This window comes from Antechinus flavipes, chromosome 1 (assembly GCF_016432865.1).
Source record: "Antechinus flavipes isolate AdamAnt ecotype Samford, QLD, Australia chromosome 1, AdamAnt_v2, whole genome shotgun sequence".
Classification (NCBI taxonomy): domain Eukaryota; kingdom Metazoa; phylum Chordata; class Mammalia; order Dasyuromorphia; family Dasyuridae; genus Antechinus; species Antechinus flavipes.
Window position 1 is genome coordinate 690761242 of NC_067398.1, and position 16159 is coordinate 690777400.

Consider the following 16159-nt stretch of genomic DNA (forward strand, 5'->3'; position numbering starts at 1 on the left):
TTTCAATTTCCTCATATGTAACATACGGTAATAATAGCACTTACTTCCCAAGACTGTTGCAAAGATTAAATGAAAGGATAATTGTAAAGAATTTAGCATGATGATACCTAGTTAGCACTAGACAATTATTCTTATTTGCAAATTCCTCCTCTCTAAAACATAGGGCAAAGACAGTCTAGCAGGTCCAAATTGTTGCATATGCCATGGGTAGGAGTTTAAGAGAACTCTCTAAAGCACTAAAGTTCAAGCACTTGCCAGAGATTACCCCAGCCAATATGTGTCAGAGATAGGATATGAACTTGTTTCCAAGGTCAGCTCCAGCCACTAGGTTATACTGCTTCTGAGTGGCTGTGCTATGGAGAAGAGGTCAAATTAATTCATCTTTTTCTGTATTACAAGAGGTATACCTCTCTCTGCAACTTCAAAAATCACTCAATGATTTTCACTGGGAGCCAGGCAAACTTTTTGCAGCTATGTGCCTTATACCCAATAAGAAGCAAGTGCTGCAAGCTGCTCCCTAAGAATGAAAGGCAACCTCATGGAAGTTTGCTGACATTCATCTACCAGGCCTTCTCCCTCAGTTATGACCAACCATAGGTCATGCAATCACAGAAAAAGGCAAGACCCACTGAAGTGCCTTTTTCCTACCTATCAATAGAAACAGAAACCATAAAGATAAATAATCTTATCCAATTCCTTTATTTTACATGCAAGTAAACTGAGGCCCAGGATGTTGAAGTGAATTCCTCCAAATCTCATGGTTATCAGGTGAAAGAACTGAGACTCTCTAAAGCCCCCAAAGAGCCCATAAACCCTGACTTCCTATCCCTCACTCTTTGTTCATACAAAATCCAACCGTTGTGCTGTTTAGCAAATGTATTTTTCTACCTGTCATTGGAAAGAAAAAAGAAAAGAAATTTAGCCTAAAGACATTTGCTAAGGATGACAATGTTGCAATAAAAGCAGAGCACTTCCATCAATCAGCCCACATTTACTCTATGCTTGGCACTGGGCTCAAAGCAGTGTTGTGCTTTCTTATATTAGACAGAATCCTTAAGGACTCTGGAGCCTGACCCTGGGGAGCTCCAAAGATTTAGAAAGTACATCAACAAGAAGGTATCTCTATAAGAAATAAACACCCCACACTACTTACAAATGTCAATGTTATTCCCTGCTGATTTTTATGGCCAAAAAGTTTATGCCTCTCCTCCTATAGGAATTTCATTTATATAAAACACTTAATCAAACAGTACACTTGGCAAAAAGAAAGCCTTTTTGTTTTCAAATGAATGAGAAATTAAACCAAATTTCTACCATTTTTATTGCTTTGCTAAAACTGGAAAACTCAGAGGAAAGTTTTTACTCCAGCCTGGTCAGTGTATCTGTGTAGAGATGTGTTTTTAGTTTATCTGGGGCATCCAGAAACCAAAGACGAATAGTACTGGCAAGTGAACTGCAAAGGTTTAATGAGGGAAGCTTCTTGTATTATACAAAGCTAAATGAAGTGGATAATGCAGCCTAGCCAATGTTCTCCATTACTGATAAACACATTCTGAATGTAAGAGATGCCCAACTTGGAGTCAGACATTTCAAAGCTTTACACTCAGACAGTTTGTTATATGGCAGAATCACACCACTAATTCTAATTCCTGCCTAGAACTACTAAAAATAGGACTTTCGAGCCAGAAAACTCCTTGTGAAAGACCAGAGAGATGATTCCAATTCTGATATGCTAAATTCCTGTCCCTCATATCCAATTCACAGACGAGTAAGCCGAGACCCAGAGAGATAAAATAACCTGGTGACAGTTGCAGTGAGCCTGTGGCAGAGGCAAGACTAGAATTCTAAAATCCTCACACCCTCTGTCCAGCCAAGCCATTAATCTATCAATTACCAAAAAACAGAAAAAGCCTTAATGACATGGACCCATCAAGCTGACTCCCACTTTCAGATGAGTTCACCTACTTACATCTATGGACTCTTCACCGCGGACGAAGTTCAAGTTCCCATTCCTTAGTCAGCCTAGTATGATCCGGCCTCTGCTGACCCTCACTTCATCCATCACCATAACAATCAATCAGCACTTTCAGGCTAACCACTCAACACCCACCATCCTCACTTCTGTTCCATCTTCCTTTAAGTGCTCCATACAAACCTTCTCCAGAACTCAGAGCACACCTAGGACTATTCATCCTCCTCCTCTTCCTAAAGCTCCTAAAGCCTCACTGGACCACTGCATTCTCCCCCACCTCTTAGTGACAGATTCAGTATTACTCCTGGAGCCTCATTATAGCCTACCTGGAATGATTCCATAATTGTTCCAGACAGGTCACTGAGTGCAACGAGGTCCAGGAACCTAGATTCCCATTCCAGCTCTGACACTTATCTACCACATAAGATGATTAAGTCCCTCTCTTCTTTGGGTCTCAGAATAAAAGGGGCCACTCTTCTCAGGACCTCACTCCTGATTCTATGGACTCTGTGTTCCAAACAATCTCCAGCAGCCTTCTCATCCCACCCTGTCCCTTTCCCCATAAGTAGCCTTATAGCCCCTTCCCCTCCAGAACCTCCTTTGAGGGAGAGGCCCAGGACAGCTTTCCCTCCTCTTTAGGCTTCTTTGTATACATTTTTCAATTTAGTACATTCACTCTCCACTCTCACTCTCCTACATCCCTTGCTTTTTAACTCCCCTTTATGAGTTGTCTTCCCCCATTAGAATGTAAGCTCCTAAAGGACAGGAATTTTCCTTCTTTTTGCTTGTATTTGTATTCCCAGAACTTGGCAGTATCTGGCAAAAGTTAGCTATTAATAAATGTTTGATAATTTGACTTTGATCCTTTTAGCAGCCTGGTGAAACCTATGACTCCCTTCTCAGAACAATTTTAAATAGAATTTAATTTATAATTGAAAGAACCATCAAATTTCAGTTAGAAGTCAGAAAAAATAAAGATGTAATTTTTCCTCACCCAAGGTCATGGGTTTACTAAAATCTATCTACACAAGGACCTTGACTTGGAAGTTCAGTCCTATAGTCTCTCTCACACCTCACTTCCAGAGCTCTTTCAACCTCTATTCTCATAAAGAATTATTCTTCCTATGAGAATACTAAAACAGGTCAAAGCATTAAATTGGCTTACCTATGAGGAATCTTCGAAATGTCAATCTTCTCACTGGAGCTCACATATGGTATCATTACCACTTTTTTCAAGTCAGGAAGCCCTGAGAAAGGTGGAAGAAATAAAATAATATGATACTTTCCTCTACTTTGATTTCAGAAAAAGACTATAAAGTGTAAAGGCTTGGAAAAGAAGAATTTTGTTAAATGTGAAAGAGAAAATTGTAAAGACAATTTGGAGAGCTTTGAAAAGCTAGAGTCTGAATTTGGCGCAAAGAAACAGGAGAATAAGATGCCAAGTTGAAAAACTACTCAATCTGAAAAAGAAGAAAGCTAAGAGAAGGCCCTAAAGGAAAAAGAAGAGAAACAGAAGGTAGTGAAAGAGGAAATGTCAAGGTATAAAACAAGTAAGAGGCTACTGAGATAAGGAAAAATATAGTACATTTAGGGGTTCTGTTATGCAACAATGCCGAAGAGGCTCTTTCACAACCATGTTCAAAAGATGTTGATGAGACAAGTTCCCAAGCAGTTTGAAAAACAAGGACTAACAAACACAAATTAAGACTCTTTATGAAGATGAAGGAGCTAATGCTGCCTGTCCTCCAAGGGGCAATAAAGTAGCACCATAGATACTGGCAGGTGCGACACTGGGTCTGAGGAAGAAGGGAGAACAATGGCTGCTTCCTGATGAGGGCACACATGTGGACCTCACAATGACAAAAGTAAGTAGTCCTCCTCCTGGGCCTACCCAGCATCCAAAGGCTACAAAGAATTACCAAGATTTAGCAAAATGGGTGGCAGTTCCTCACTTATTCTGGGTCACGGAGGAGACACAGACAACACTTCTTGCCAACAGGAGGTACCAAAATCTGGGGCAAGCCCTGACCCCCTTAGGGGCATACACTTTTTCCTCACTGCTGTCCAGGTAGGACAAGGATGCAGAAGCAAGAAGCAGATTTGGCCCAGAAGAGCTGCCTAAGATGCCCGAGGAGAGGATCTGGGGTTCGAGGACATGGCCTAAAACGTAGGATGGATAGGCCTTTGCCCAAGAACGTAGTGCACAGATTAACCGTAGGAGAGACATCCAGGCCATAAGAGACCAGTCTGAGAAAGGGGCACAAGGACAGCCCCAAGCACTAGGCTAGGCCTGACCAACAGGGGCAGAGCTGACAAGTCTCGCCACCATTAGGGACCTCAACGATGAAGGGCAAGTGATTGCACAAAGATCCTGAGCTGGTAAAAGGGAGGCTGAGATAGTCCTTAAGGGAAGGAGATCCACTCCAGTGAGGAAGCCCAGGAAGCCCTGAAGAGAGTCACAGGAAGATTACCAGGGGAAAGAAAAGGGGACTGAAGGGAAGGCGGACTGCGTGGACAGGGTCTGGACTTAAGAGGAAACAGCTGTGTTCTCAACAAAGATACCAAACCTGGAAACCAAACAGACCTAAGCAGTGTACAGGAAGTTCTAGCTCTGCCAAAAAACAAAACAGCTAAAAGTTGATTGATTTGTCTTGAGGGTAATATACTCCTTACAAAAAAAAAAAAAAAAAAAAAAGAACTAAGAAGAAAAATGACATTTTGGAATTGACTCACATAATGGAAGAATTAGTTGGGGTGGAAATAGTTGAAATCTGGATGTTCCAGGGGAAAAGCCCATTTCCTCTTAGAATTTGTGCCAACAAAATAGAAAGAAGTCAAGTATAATGTAACATAATCATTAGAACAGGGTTCTAAGAAAAAATTAACTGGAAAAGCCAATATTTGAGATTTGAGAAGACAGGAAGAACCAAAAGACAAAATTCTGAAAACCCAAAGACAAAGAAACCTGACATGAAGGGAAAGAGGGATTGCCTGAAGCCACAGAAAAGTCACCTACCAATTTAGATTTTTAAGAGAAGGAAGTTAGAGCTGGTATTAGAAAATGGGGGAAAGTCGAATTCTATAATTTTATAAGAATACTTAACTGTCAAGGGAGCAAAAGCTAACAATGCTGAAAAAAGGTAAGAAAAATACTGGATGTTGTTCAATGATCAACTTGAATGATTTAGCTATTCTCAGCAATACAATCTCTCAAGAAAATTCTGAAGTACTTATGACGAAAAACACTATATCCATACTCAAAGAAAGAATTGATAGAGTCTGAATGTAGATTAAAGCAGGCTTTTTTTATCTTATTTTCCAGGGGGGGGGGGGAAGAGGAGGGAGTAGGAGGAGGGGGGAGGGGGTTGGTCTGTGTTTTCTTTTGCAACATGACTAATATGGAAATATGCTTTGCATGATCTCACATTTGTATCAAAGCTTGCCTTCTCAAGGAGAGAAGAAGGGAAAGAGAGAATTTGGAACTCAACAAAATTTTAAATGAATGTTAAAAATTGTTACTATATGTAACTGGAAAAAATGCATTAAAAATTTAAAATAAATAAATCTATATTGGAGAAAAGAGGCAGATCAAAAAAGGGATAAGGATCTCTGCTAAAGATGGATGAGACAATGTTAAGTGACTAAAGAGAAGAAACAAAGCTTCTAAATTCATATTCTGATTTTTCCTTAAGTAGGAAAATAAAGCTCTAGACCTGAATAGAAAGAAGAAAAATGGTTAATAAGAGAGATGATAACCAATATAAGTAAGGAAATAAAAAAGGCTTACCTAGCTATCATTGATGAATTTAAGTCAATTACCCAGATGAACTAAATTTTACCAAGGCTAAAAGTATTGATAGTTATGACAGATGAGCCATTGGCAGTGATATATGAAAAATCATAGTGAATAAAAGAGATACCATAGGAATGGAAAGGAACAAAGTTATATAATTTTTAAACAGTAAAGAGAATGGAAGTTTTAAACTAGAGGCTAGACTTCTATTCCTGGAAAAATTCTAGGATTAGAGATGATTATAAGCAGTAATAAAGACATAAAGACAAGTCATCACCTAGTGCCAAGCTGGCTTCATGAAGAACAAACCATATCACATTCCTATCTCCTTTCTGACAAAGTTACCAAGCCCCTAGGTTAGAGGCATCTCTATAGCTTGCTTACCTACATCTGATTGATACTGACAATCTGACAATCTCTCCTCCTATACCATGGTAAAGCCAGAGAGACATGGACTACACAAGAAAATACGGATTCAGAATCAGCTACACAGCCAGACCCAACAAGTAGTCAGGAATGGTTCTGGATCAGCTTGGAAGGCAGTTTCCAAGTGTCCCATGGAACTTGCTCTGTCTTAAACTGTTTAACATTTGTATCACAATCTGGATAAAGATGTCAATGTCATCCTTGCCAAATATACAATTGACCTTAAACTTAAAGGGATATAAGAGAGGGATGGATGTCCATGTCAAGATCCCAGAGATAATCCCAGGCTAGAACAATGGGCTGAATCCAGTCAAATGGCATCTAATAGGGATGAACTTAAGGTCTAATATTTAGGTTCAACAAAGGGATTTAATAAGTATCAGATGAAGAGAGTAGGTTAGACAGAAGCAAGTCTGGAAAAGATCTGAAGTTTCCAAGCAACTAGAAGCTTCCAATGAGTGAACTGTATAATAGGAAAGTCAAAAAACCATAAAAATGGCGATAGTAGTAGTAATAGTAGTAATCATCGTCATCGTTATAGAAATGGTGATAGTAGTCATAATAATTGTACTTGTAGTAAGCATTTATATAAGTGCTTTAAGGTTTGCAAAACACTTTACATGTTATTTCATTTGAGCCTCAAAACCCTGATGTTATGATTATCCCCATTTTGCCACAGGGAAAACTGAGACAAAAAGTAGCCAAATGACTTACTTACTGAAGCAGAATCCGAGTCTTCCTGCCTCCAAGTCCAATGCTTTAACTATCTATCATACAACCTCTTGAGTTTTAAAAGGCAAACTTACAAGAATTAGGAGATGAATGTCCCATTGTACTCTGCCTTTGTCAGGCCATATCTGAAGCATTTTATATAGTTAAGACTTCCATATTTAGGAACTAATAAGCATTCAGAAGAAGGCAATCAGGATGGTGAAGGGCTTCAAGTTTATGGCAAATGAGGACAAGTTAAAAGAAAGAGAAATATTTAGCCTAGAGAAGAGAAGACGTAGTGAGAACCTGACAGCTATCTTCAAAAATTCAAGGGCTTTCATTTGGATGTATTAAACTTGTTTGATCCCAGTAGGAAAACTGAGAAGCAATGGGTGGAAGCTACAATGGGATAAATTGTGTTTGATGTAAGGAAAACTTCCTAACAATCAGAACCATCTAAAAATAGTCCAAACTATCTCAGAAGGTAGTAGTTTCTCTCTCATAGGATGTCTTCACCCCCTCATCAGATATGTTTTAGAAAGAATTTTTGGATAAAGTATACTAGATAGGCATGAAGGTTCCTTCAACTTTGAAATTCTGTGATTTTTATGAACTGGCAAGACACTACGCTGCCATTTTTAAAACAGAACATAATTTAGAATCTCAATCATATATCTCTTCCGTGACTTTTAAGAAGTGAGGGAAAACCCCCATTGCTCCCTCATTCTCACTCATATGGGTGCTGGCATACTTCTCTCTACTAGTTCACAGTTAAGAAAACCAGATACCTTTAACAACCCGGTGCAGCTTCTCCATGTGGTTATGTTCTTTGCCATTATAAACAACAGCTTCTACAGAGAAGATAAGTTTCGGCTGAATTTGGGAAAACCTGTCCAGTACACCCTGGGATGGAAAAGAAAAAAGTTATCATTAATCATCTGAAAGGGGAAAATCCCTAACCCCTAATTTTAGGATTTCATGAGGAAGAGAATGAAGCTGTTAAAATTAGTATTTCTGTATAATGATAGAACACAAAGAGAACTAGACTAAGGTAATTAAAGGTATGAAAGAGGCTTCACCAAAAATAAATAAATGAAAATCCTAGGATCTTATAAAAAGAATCTATTCTTTTTGCACTATTTTGATTTGAAGATGAAAAACACATAAACCAATAAATTAATAAGCAAATACTAAAAAGTAACATAAAGCTGGAATTATGAAAACTGGTTTCAAAACTGATTGCAGTAATTATGAAAACTGGCATAGCGCACAGAGTATTTAGCGTCAGAATCAAGAAGTCATATTCAAGTCCTGCTTGAATGACACCCTGGGTACGGCAAGCACTGAACCCAGTGCCCTAGGCAACTCTTTGAAATCAAAAAGGAGCAGATCTGCACTAGGCAAACAGTTTCCCTACCCAGAAATTTCTTGTACTAATGAGATCACAAACTAGAACAAAAGAAAAAAGAAAAAGTGAAAGAAGAGAGAAAAATGGGAAAAAACATTTTGTTTAAGACAGACCAATGAAAGAGAACAGTAAAAACAAAATTCAAAAATGGGGAACTACAAACACAAGAGCTCTGTGGATAAAAACCTCAAAATTATAAACATACTGAGGAATGGAAGCATTCTTTTATAAAGTTATCTGGGAAACCAGGGAATGACCATCATAACCAAAAGCAGAGTTCAAAACCTAACTTTCATACCTTATATAACAATAATCCTAATAGAATAAAATTAGAAAAAAAAAGTTTAAAATGAAAGAAAAATGAATGTTATACCTCAACTGCAGAAATGAGAAAAAAGATGTTTTTAAATGGAAGGAAATTATTCAACACAAAAATGAGAGTTTTAATATGATAAAACTTTCACACAACAAAAACAGTGTCTCCAAAATAAAAGAAACAGTTGAGGAAAAGTGTGTTGTTCTGTTGTTTCAGTCACATCCAATTTTTCACATCCCTATTTGGGGTTTTCTTGGCAAAGATACTAGAGTGCCATTTCCTTCTTCAGCTCATTTTACAGATGAGGAAACTGAGATAGTGTTAAGCAACTTGCCGAGAATCACACAGCTCATAAAGGTCTGTCTAAGGACAGATTTGATTATGGGAAGATTAGTCTTCCTGACTTCAGGCCCATGCTCTATGTACTTTGGTATCTATGTGGCACTATAAAAGTGTAAAACAGCACTGAAATTTTGGGGATATCCTGTATTTATAGTGATTAATTGTACTGTACTTTCATTGTACTATAAATATTTATATGTGTATTTTTCTCCCATAACAAGCTTTTTTAGTAGGGATAGTTTCATTTTTTTTTTGTATTTATATCTCCAGTCCCTGGCACATAGTAGGCACTTAATATTTAATTTCTTCAAGAAACAGTTCAGTCACCATTATCTATATAAAATCTTTACTGACTCAACTGTTAGTGCCCACCCTTTCTACCTTGTATTTCCATGACTCATTTATTTGTATTTGTCTTCTTTCATTTAATATATACATAATCATATATATATATATATATATATATATATATATATAATATATATATATATATATGTATGGGATACACATCTATGTATGTGTATACACATACATATATATACATATACACATACATGTTATTCCCTTGTTAGAATATAAGTACCCTCCTTGAAAGTAGAGATTATTTCATTTCCATTATTTGTCTCTCCCTGGTTCTGTTCTCTTTAAACAAACACTCAGATGGCCTGCCCATTTAAGTGCAGTTGAATCATTTAGAGGCTAGGATTTCGTATGAATATGCAGACAGACATATGTACATATATTGTATTTTATATATATGTATATGTATATATATATGTATATGTGTGTATATATATATATATATATGCACCAAAATCTCTTGCCCCCCGAACCAGGGGTCTTCCTAGGATGTGATGCAGTAGTGTATGATCCTGTATGCCTAAGAAAGGTGACTCCCAGGCAAGAGACAGGCAGTTCATTATGGCATCTCCATCTGAAATCCACAGCTTGGCTAAGACCTAACAGAGCCGACATTCCAATAGCACAACCTTCAAGAACCCAGTCACTTTCGCATCACAAGAGGGACTAGAGAGTCATAGCAAAGACAGAAGTCACTGAATGAGTCTGAAGGAACAGAATAAACTCCTTTGCTCTTCGTTAGGCTGTTAGTCCCCCAAGAGCAGCAACTAGTTTTTGTTGTCGTCAACTTTCTTTGTATCCCCAGTACTTAGCAATCTTTCACACTGTAGACACTTAATGGTTTTTGAAGGTCAGTATTTCCAATAGGTTTAAAATAAGAAATCAGTAAATGCTTCATAACTCATGGCCAGAGCCCTGGCAACTCTGGGCCATGAAGAGTGAGTAGGATTGCCTATGGCACTCCAATTTCCTTCACCATATAGGATAAGCTTCTGTAGGGCAGGGTTCCTACCTGTCATTTGCTAGTGTTCCCCATAATGCTCAGCACAGAACTGAGTATACAGAGGACACTCAATAAAAGACAGCCAGACCATCTGTGTTTAGCTGTTCCCTTAGCTCATTTTACATGAAGATGGAATCCCTGTATTTGCTAGAGTTGAATCAGTATGCTACTAAGTCAAGGATCTTCTTAAATCAAACTTTACTGTTCATTTGCCATGTGCTGCTACAGGATGAAATGTGGTTTGGTTATTTCAAAAGCAAATCTTTCTGTATTTTAACAAATTTCTTCAAATTGTGTTCTACTGCTATTCAAACATCTTTCAATAGCAAGAAAAAAATTTATTAAAACTATGCTGGGAAAAGGAAGTTTTTATCATCTCAGTTCAATTACTTAAGCATTAAGCACTGTAATATGCCAATAAGTCAAAAATCTCACTCCTATAATTTACTGCAAAATCAGGTATTTGCTCTGTTCTCCCCTTGTAATATGATCCATCTAATAAAGTGATATTCTGTATTGACCTATGTTGTGTTCCACACACTGAGCAGATAGAATGATTTTCCTGATGTGCTAAAAGCATGAGAAAGGAAACTATTAAAACATCAGCAGCAGATACAACCTTTTGGACTAGAACAGTAGAAATCTCAACTAGATTTTTTTTCTTCAAGGGCTAGAATTGTATTCAGCCCAGTGCTTCTCTCCTGATATACCTAACATCCTCCAATATGCCTCAGATCTGTGTGCCCTGAGAATATAGGAGGCCTAACAAATGTTTCTTCAATTGATGGCCCAGGTTCAACCATCCCTAGCTCCTCGCCCAGCAGGATCTCTGACCTGAAAACAGTGTCTTCTAACAGCACAGAGCCAGAATGTGTGGGCAGGTCACAAAAAGTTCTTTCAGTCTCTCCAGCCTACACATACTCACCTAGCGTGAGAGCACGCACCACCCAGAGCCTATTGGTGTGAGACCCACTGCACCCCCCCCCCAGACAGAGCTCAGTAATGGTCTTCCAGAGCTGTGCTAGACAAACATCTCTTTACTCAGAGCCAACCTGGAGATGAGACTCTCTAGCCCAGGAAAGCTGGGCCTCCCACGATGGGCACAGTCCAGTACATGCCCATTCCTATTGGAAGCCTGTCCAAGACTTATCAGGGGCCCTCCACACTACAAGGAGGTCTGACAATAGAACTTGAGTGGAATTCATACCCATATTTATTTTTAAATGTCAGTCATTTTATAAGGACAGATGTACTAACACTTGGAAGTTTGCCATCAAATATCTGGAACAGAAATAAGAAGTTTCCAAGCATCCCCAGTCAGGAAAAGAGATCTGAGGAAACCGCAGTAACCAGGCAGGCCCCCCCCAATCCTCTCCCCAGGGGTTTGGGCTCCTTGCTCATTGCCATCTGTCCAGCCTAACTTCTTCTCTCACCTGTATCCTTTTCAATCATGGTGCTCAGATTTTGCACCAACGAGGACTGGGTTTGACCAGAATATTCTGAAAGGCCTCCCATTTCCTAGCCAAGCATCCATCCCAGGATCCAAGCCCCATCTCACCTACTTTTATGTCTTTCCTCTTAGTTCTACTTCATCTTGGACTATGACCAGAGAAGGCAGATTAAAATGTTTTACGAGGCTTTTCTGTTATTTCTTCTGGGCTTGTTACTGTCCAATGGCCATCACACATATGACTCCTCACACAATCCTAGGTATTTATTTCAGTGCTTCCTATATGCTGGCCATTGTGCCAGGAATTCCTAGACAAAAGCAAGATTAAAACAGTCTCTGCCTTCCAGAAGTTTCCATTCTTTTACTGGAGGAAAACAAAACATGCTCAGAAAAGTCACTATCAAATAAAGGCCAAGCAGTTTGTGGCAGGTGACTTCAACAACTGGAGGGATGAGGAGAGCCCTCCAATGACTTCTGCACCCCCCAATCCACGCTCCCCCACTTCCCAAAGCACATTAGGCCTATTTGGGAAGGAAGAGCCACCAATATTTCAGTTCTCCCCAAAAGACTCCTTCAGCATATCCTGTTCCACTTGAACACCTAAGGGGAAGCAACTTTTTCTTTACTAGGGTCACTGGGAAGCTGGGAAGGTCCCTTGGAAAGACAGTCCTACCAACTCTAAACTAACTCTGATCACCTACTAGAAGAAACAGGAGAAAAGCAACACCCATCCTAGAGTCCTCATCCTCACCCTGTCCCTCTCTACAGATACTTTTCTGTAGGACCAAATGAATGACCTCTCCTTTAGCCAGTTTCTAGAAATAATTCAGCAGATTTATGAGTTAAGAACAAGAATCTTGGGAAAGTGTAATAATGTCAAACTCTGTTTTTGAGTTCCCAACTGCCTGGGCTTTGACTCGATGAAGGTCAAGAAGAAAGAGCCATTTATGGTAAAACTCGACTGAGAAAGATGTAAAAGTAAAGTTAATAGAGCTGGACAGTAAAAATAATGGTCTCTGAGTAAGGCCAGACACAGGTTCATTCGAGCAAAATGAAAGCTCTTTCCACAGATGACAGAGCAATCACCTTGGAAAGAAGGTACTCATCAGTGTCATTTGAAGAATGAGAAAATACACACGTGACAAGGTGGCCACAGCCAGCTCCCCGCTGCCGGCCTCCGCCCGGCCCCTAACCACTGCTCCGTGTGCAGCAAAGCCACGCTGCCCCCTAGCGCACGCTGCAGGCAGGCTGAGAACAGCACAGGTTAAAGCAAAGTCCCGGGGAGAGCCAAGATGGTGGAGTCTGGGGGAGCACTAAAACTAAGCAATCCTCCCCCGAAACAAACCTCCCTCTAGACCAGAGAGGGGGAATCTTTTTTCTCCCAAGGGACATTTGGATATTTATAATATCATTCACAGACTATATAAAATTATCAATTTACAGACTTCAAGCAGTGGAAGGTTATGGTGGCTAGCTTTCAGCTCATCGGCTGTGATTACCTTAGCAAAGGATCTCACAGGCCATGTAAGGCCTGTGGGCCGGACGTTCCCCTCCCCTGCTCTAGACATATCTAGAAAATGTACCAGACTGAATTCTGATGGAGAAAACCAAGAAAAAGTCACAGTGACTCACTTTTCCAACCCAGGTTGGCACAGGCAGGCAGGAATGTCTGCAAACATTGGAGATGGAGCCTGGCTAGGAGCCTGCTGCCTGCAGAGCATTCCAGGGGAAAGGGGTGCAGCAGGGTAAGAGGAGGTCCCAGTTCCATGTGGGAGAGCTGCAGATCAATGCCAGGGCTCGTGCCAAGAAGAGGACCAACTAGCAGCTCTATCACTCCCTACCCAGGTCCGGGTTACAGATCCAGGCAGACTAAAGGGAATCTGGATCGAAGGGTGACATTCTAGTCTAAAAGAAGCTGAAGCTCAGTTTGAACTTCTAGCCCAGTCAAAAGCCTACAGAGGTGTTACCAGGACAGCAATCCCAGACCAAGGGGAGCCTGCAGTTCTGTCCCCCAGATTCAGCAGAATAACTGGCTGACAGTGGGAATCAAGCAGTGTCTCCTATTGTTCACACCCAAGTCAGGAAGGCAGAGCTCACATCAGGGGGCAGCAATCTGATTTTGCACTCTGGGAACACTGCCGGTCTGTGGGTCCCACCTGAGATACCCCAAGGTGTCAGAGGAGCTGGATGACACAGCAGATGCAGCAGGAGTCAGTAAGTTGTTTCAGACATATCCAACTCTCTGTGACCCCATGTGGGGTTTTCTTGGCAAAGATACAAGAGTGGTTGGCTACTTCCTTCTCCAGCTCATTTTATAGATGAGGAAACTGAAATAAAGAGGATTGAGTGACTCACCCAGGGTCACACAGCTGATAAGTGTCTGAGTCTGGATTTGAAATCAGGTCTTCTGATTCCAAGCCCAGTGCTTTATCTGCTGTGCTACCTAGCTATTCAGAAAGTCAGAAAAATCTGACCTCCAGCTTCAGACATTTACTAGTTGTGTGACAGGGACATGTCACTTAACATTTATCTGCCTCCGTTTCCTCAACTGTGAAAATAATAGCACCTATCTCCCAGGGTTGTTGTCAGGATCAAATGAGATAATATTTATAAAGCATTCAGCACAGTGCTTGGCACATAGTAGGTACCTATTCTCTTCCTTCCTCCCCACCAAGAAAGCAGCAACAGAACCAACCCAGATCTCAATTCAAAAAGGGTGCAAAACGTAACCCTAACATCAAGTCTAAAGACAAGAAGGAGGCTGGAAGAATGAGCAAACAAACAAAAAACCACCATAAAGAGGTATTATGGTACAATGCTAAACAGAGATGCTAAAGATACAAATCCAAAAGAGAATGACTCCACATCATTTACAAAGAAAGCCTCAAAGAAAAACATACCTTGAACACAAATTCAACTAGCATTCCTGGGAGATATGAATCAAGAAGTTTTGTGGGGTTTTTTTTAAGTTAAAAAATGTCTTTTGTGAAAAAAAAAGAAAGAAAAGAAAGAAAGCTAACCGGGCTCCAGACAAAGGAGACAAGACTATGAAAGAGATAATAAAGGATTTGGACTTTAATACCTGGCTGTTCTTGTGATGATTACTGAACTGAAACAAAAGCTGCTCTCAAGAGACCCCAAGGAAACCGAACTAAAGAACATTACAACCTTGCCTATCAGAAGAAAAGAAAAGCCTCATCAAAAAATAATGGGAAATTGAATACTCTTTTATGCTTTATATTTCTAAGTGTTCATGCAAATTTTAACAATTCATAAATATGAAATTCAGAAAAAATGTCTTTTATGAATGAAATTAAAGTACAAGAAGAAAATACTGGAAGAAATGAGGGCTATGAAAGAGAAAAGATGGAAAGGTTAACAGTTTGATACAAGAAATAAAAACATCGTCCAAGAAAACTAGAATGGATTAAATTGAAGCCAATGACTCCACAAGACAACTAGAAATATTAAAATAAGCTCAAAAGACTTTTTTTAAAAAGAAAAAATGTAAGATAGATTATAGATATAGATATCAAAAATAACTGACCTGGAAAAAATTACTTGAAGAGAAAAAAAAAAGAATCATTGGACTATCTGAATACCATGAGCAAAAGAAGAGTCTATATACATCATATTTCAAGAAATCGTTTTTAAAAATTGCCCAGATTTCTTAGAAGCAGTGAGAAAAGTTTTTTTTTTTTAAAAAGTAAAGAAAGAAAAGAAACCTTCTGAAAGAAACCCTCAAATGAAAACTTCCAGGAACATTACAGCCAAAGTCCCAAGCTCCAAGACCAAAGAAAAAATACTGTAAGCAGCCAGAAAGAAAAAAACTAAAAGTAGTACAGAGCCATAGAAAAGACCACACGATTTAGCAGCCACCACTTACTATAAAGCAGTAAAAACCTTTGAGTGTGATATTTTGGAGGACAAAGGATATAAGCCTCCAACCAAAAATAACTTACCCAACAAAATTGAGTATAATCCTAGATGGGAACTTTTAATGAAACTTTTAATGAACTTTTAATGAAATCGAGAACTTCCGCTCTCATTTCATCAGCATTTCCCATAAAAAGACCAGAGCTGTGTAGAAACTCTGAAGTAAACATGAAAAAGTAATCATAAAAGTCTCAATAAAGGTAAAGTGTTTTCATTCCTGTACAGGAAGATGATATATGTAACTCCTAAGATCTTTATCATTATTAAGGGCAGTTAAAAGAAGTTTACATAGAGAGCATAGATGTCAATTGTGTTGAAGTGATCTCAAAAAAAAAAAAAAAAAGAAGGATTGAAAAAGAGGGATGCAGTGAGAGAAGGGGGGGAAGGAAGAGGAAGAATGGGGGAAATTACCTTACATAAAAAAAAGGCATTTTAAAAAAAG

At 39.2% G+C, this 16159-nt stretch overlaps 1 protein-coding gene across 1 annotated transcript in view; it reads right to left on the minus strand.

The window, feature by feature from the left end:
* Positions 1 to 16159, minus strand: part of AACS (acetoacetyl-CoA synthetase) — an 82289-nt gene that overhangs the window by 39992 nt on the left and 26138 nt on the right. Inside the window, exons 6-7 of the mRNA XM_051972618.1 lie at positions 7691 to 7805; positions 3138 to 3219 (exon numbers count right to left, since the gene is read on the minus strand). Coding sequence (XP_051828578.1) covers positions 3138 to 3219; positions 7691 to 7805 — 197 coding nt within the window. The remainder of the gene's footprint in view (positions 1 to 3137; positions 3220 to 7690; positions 7806 to 16159) is intronic.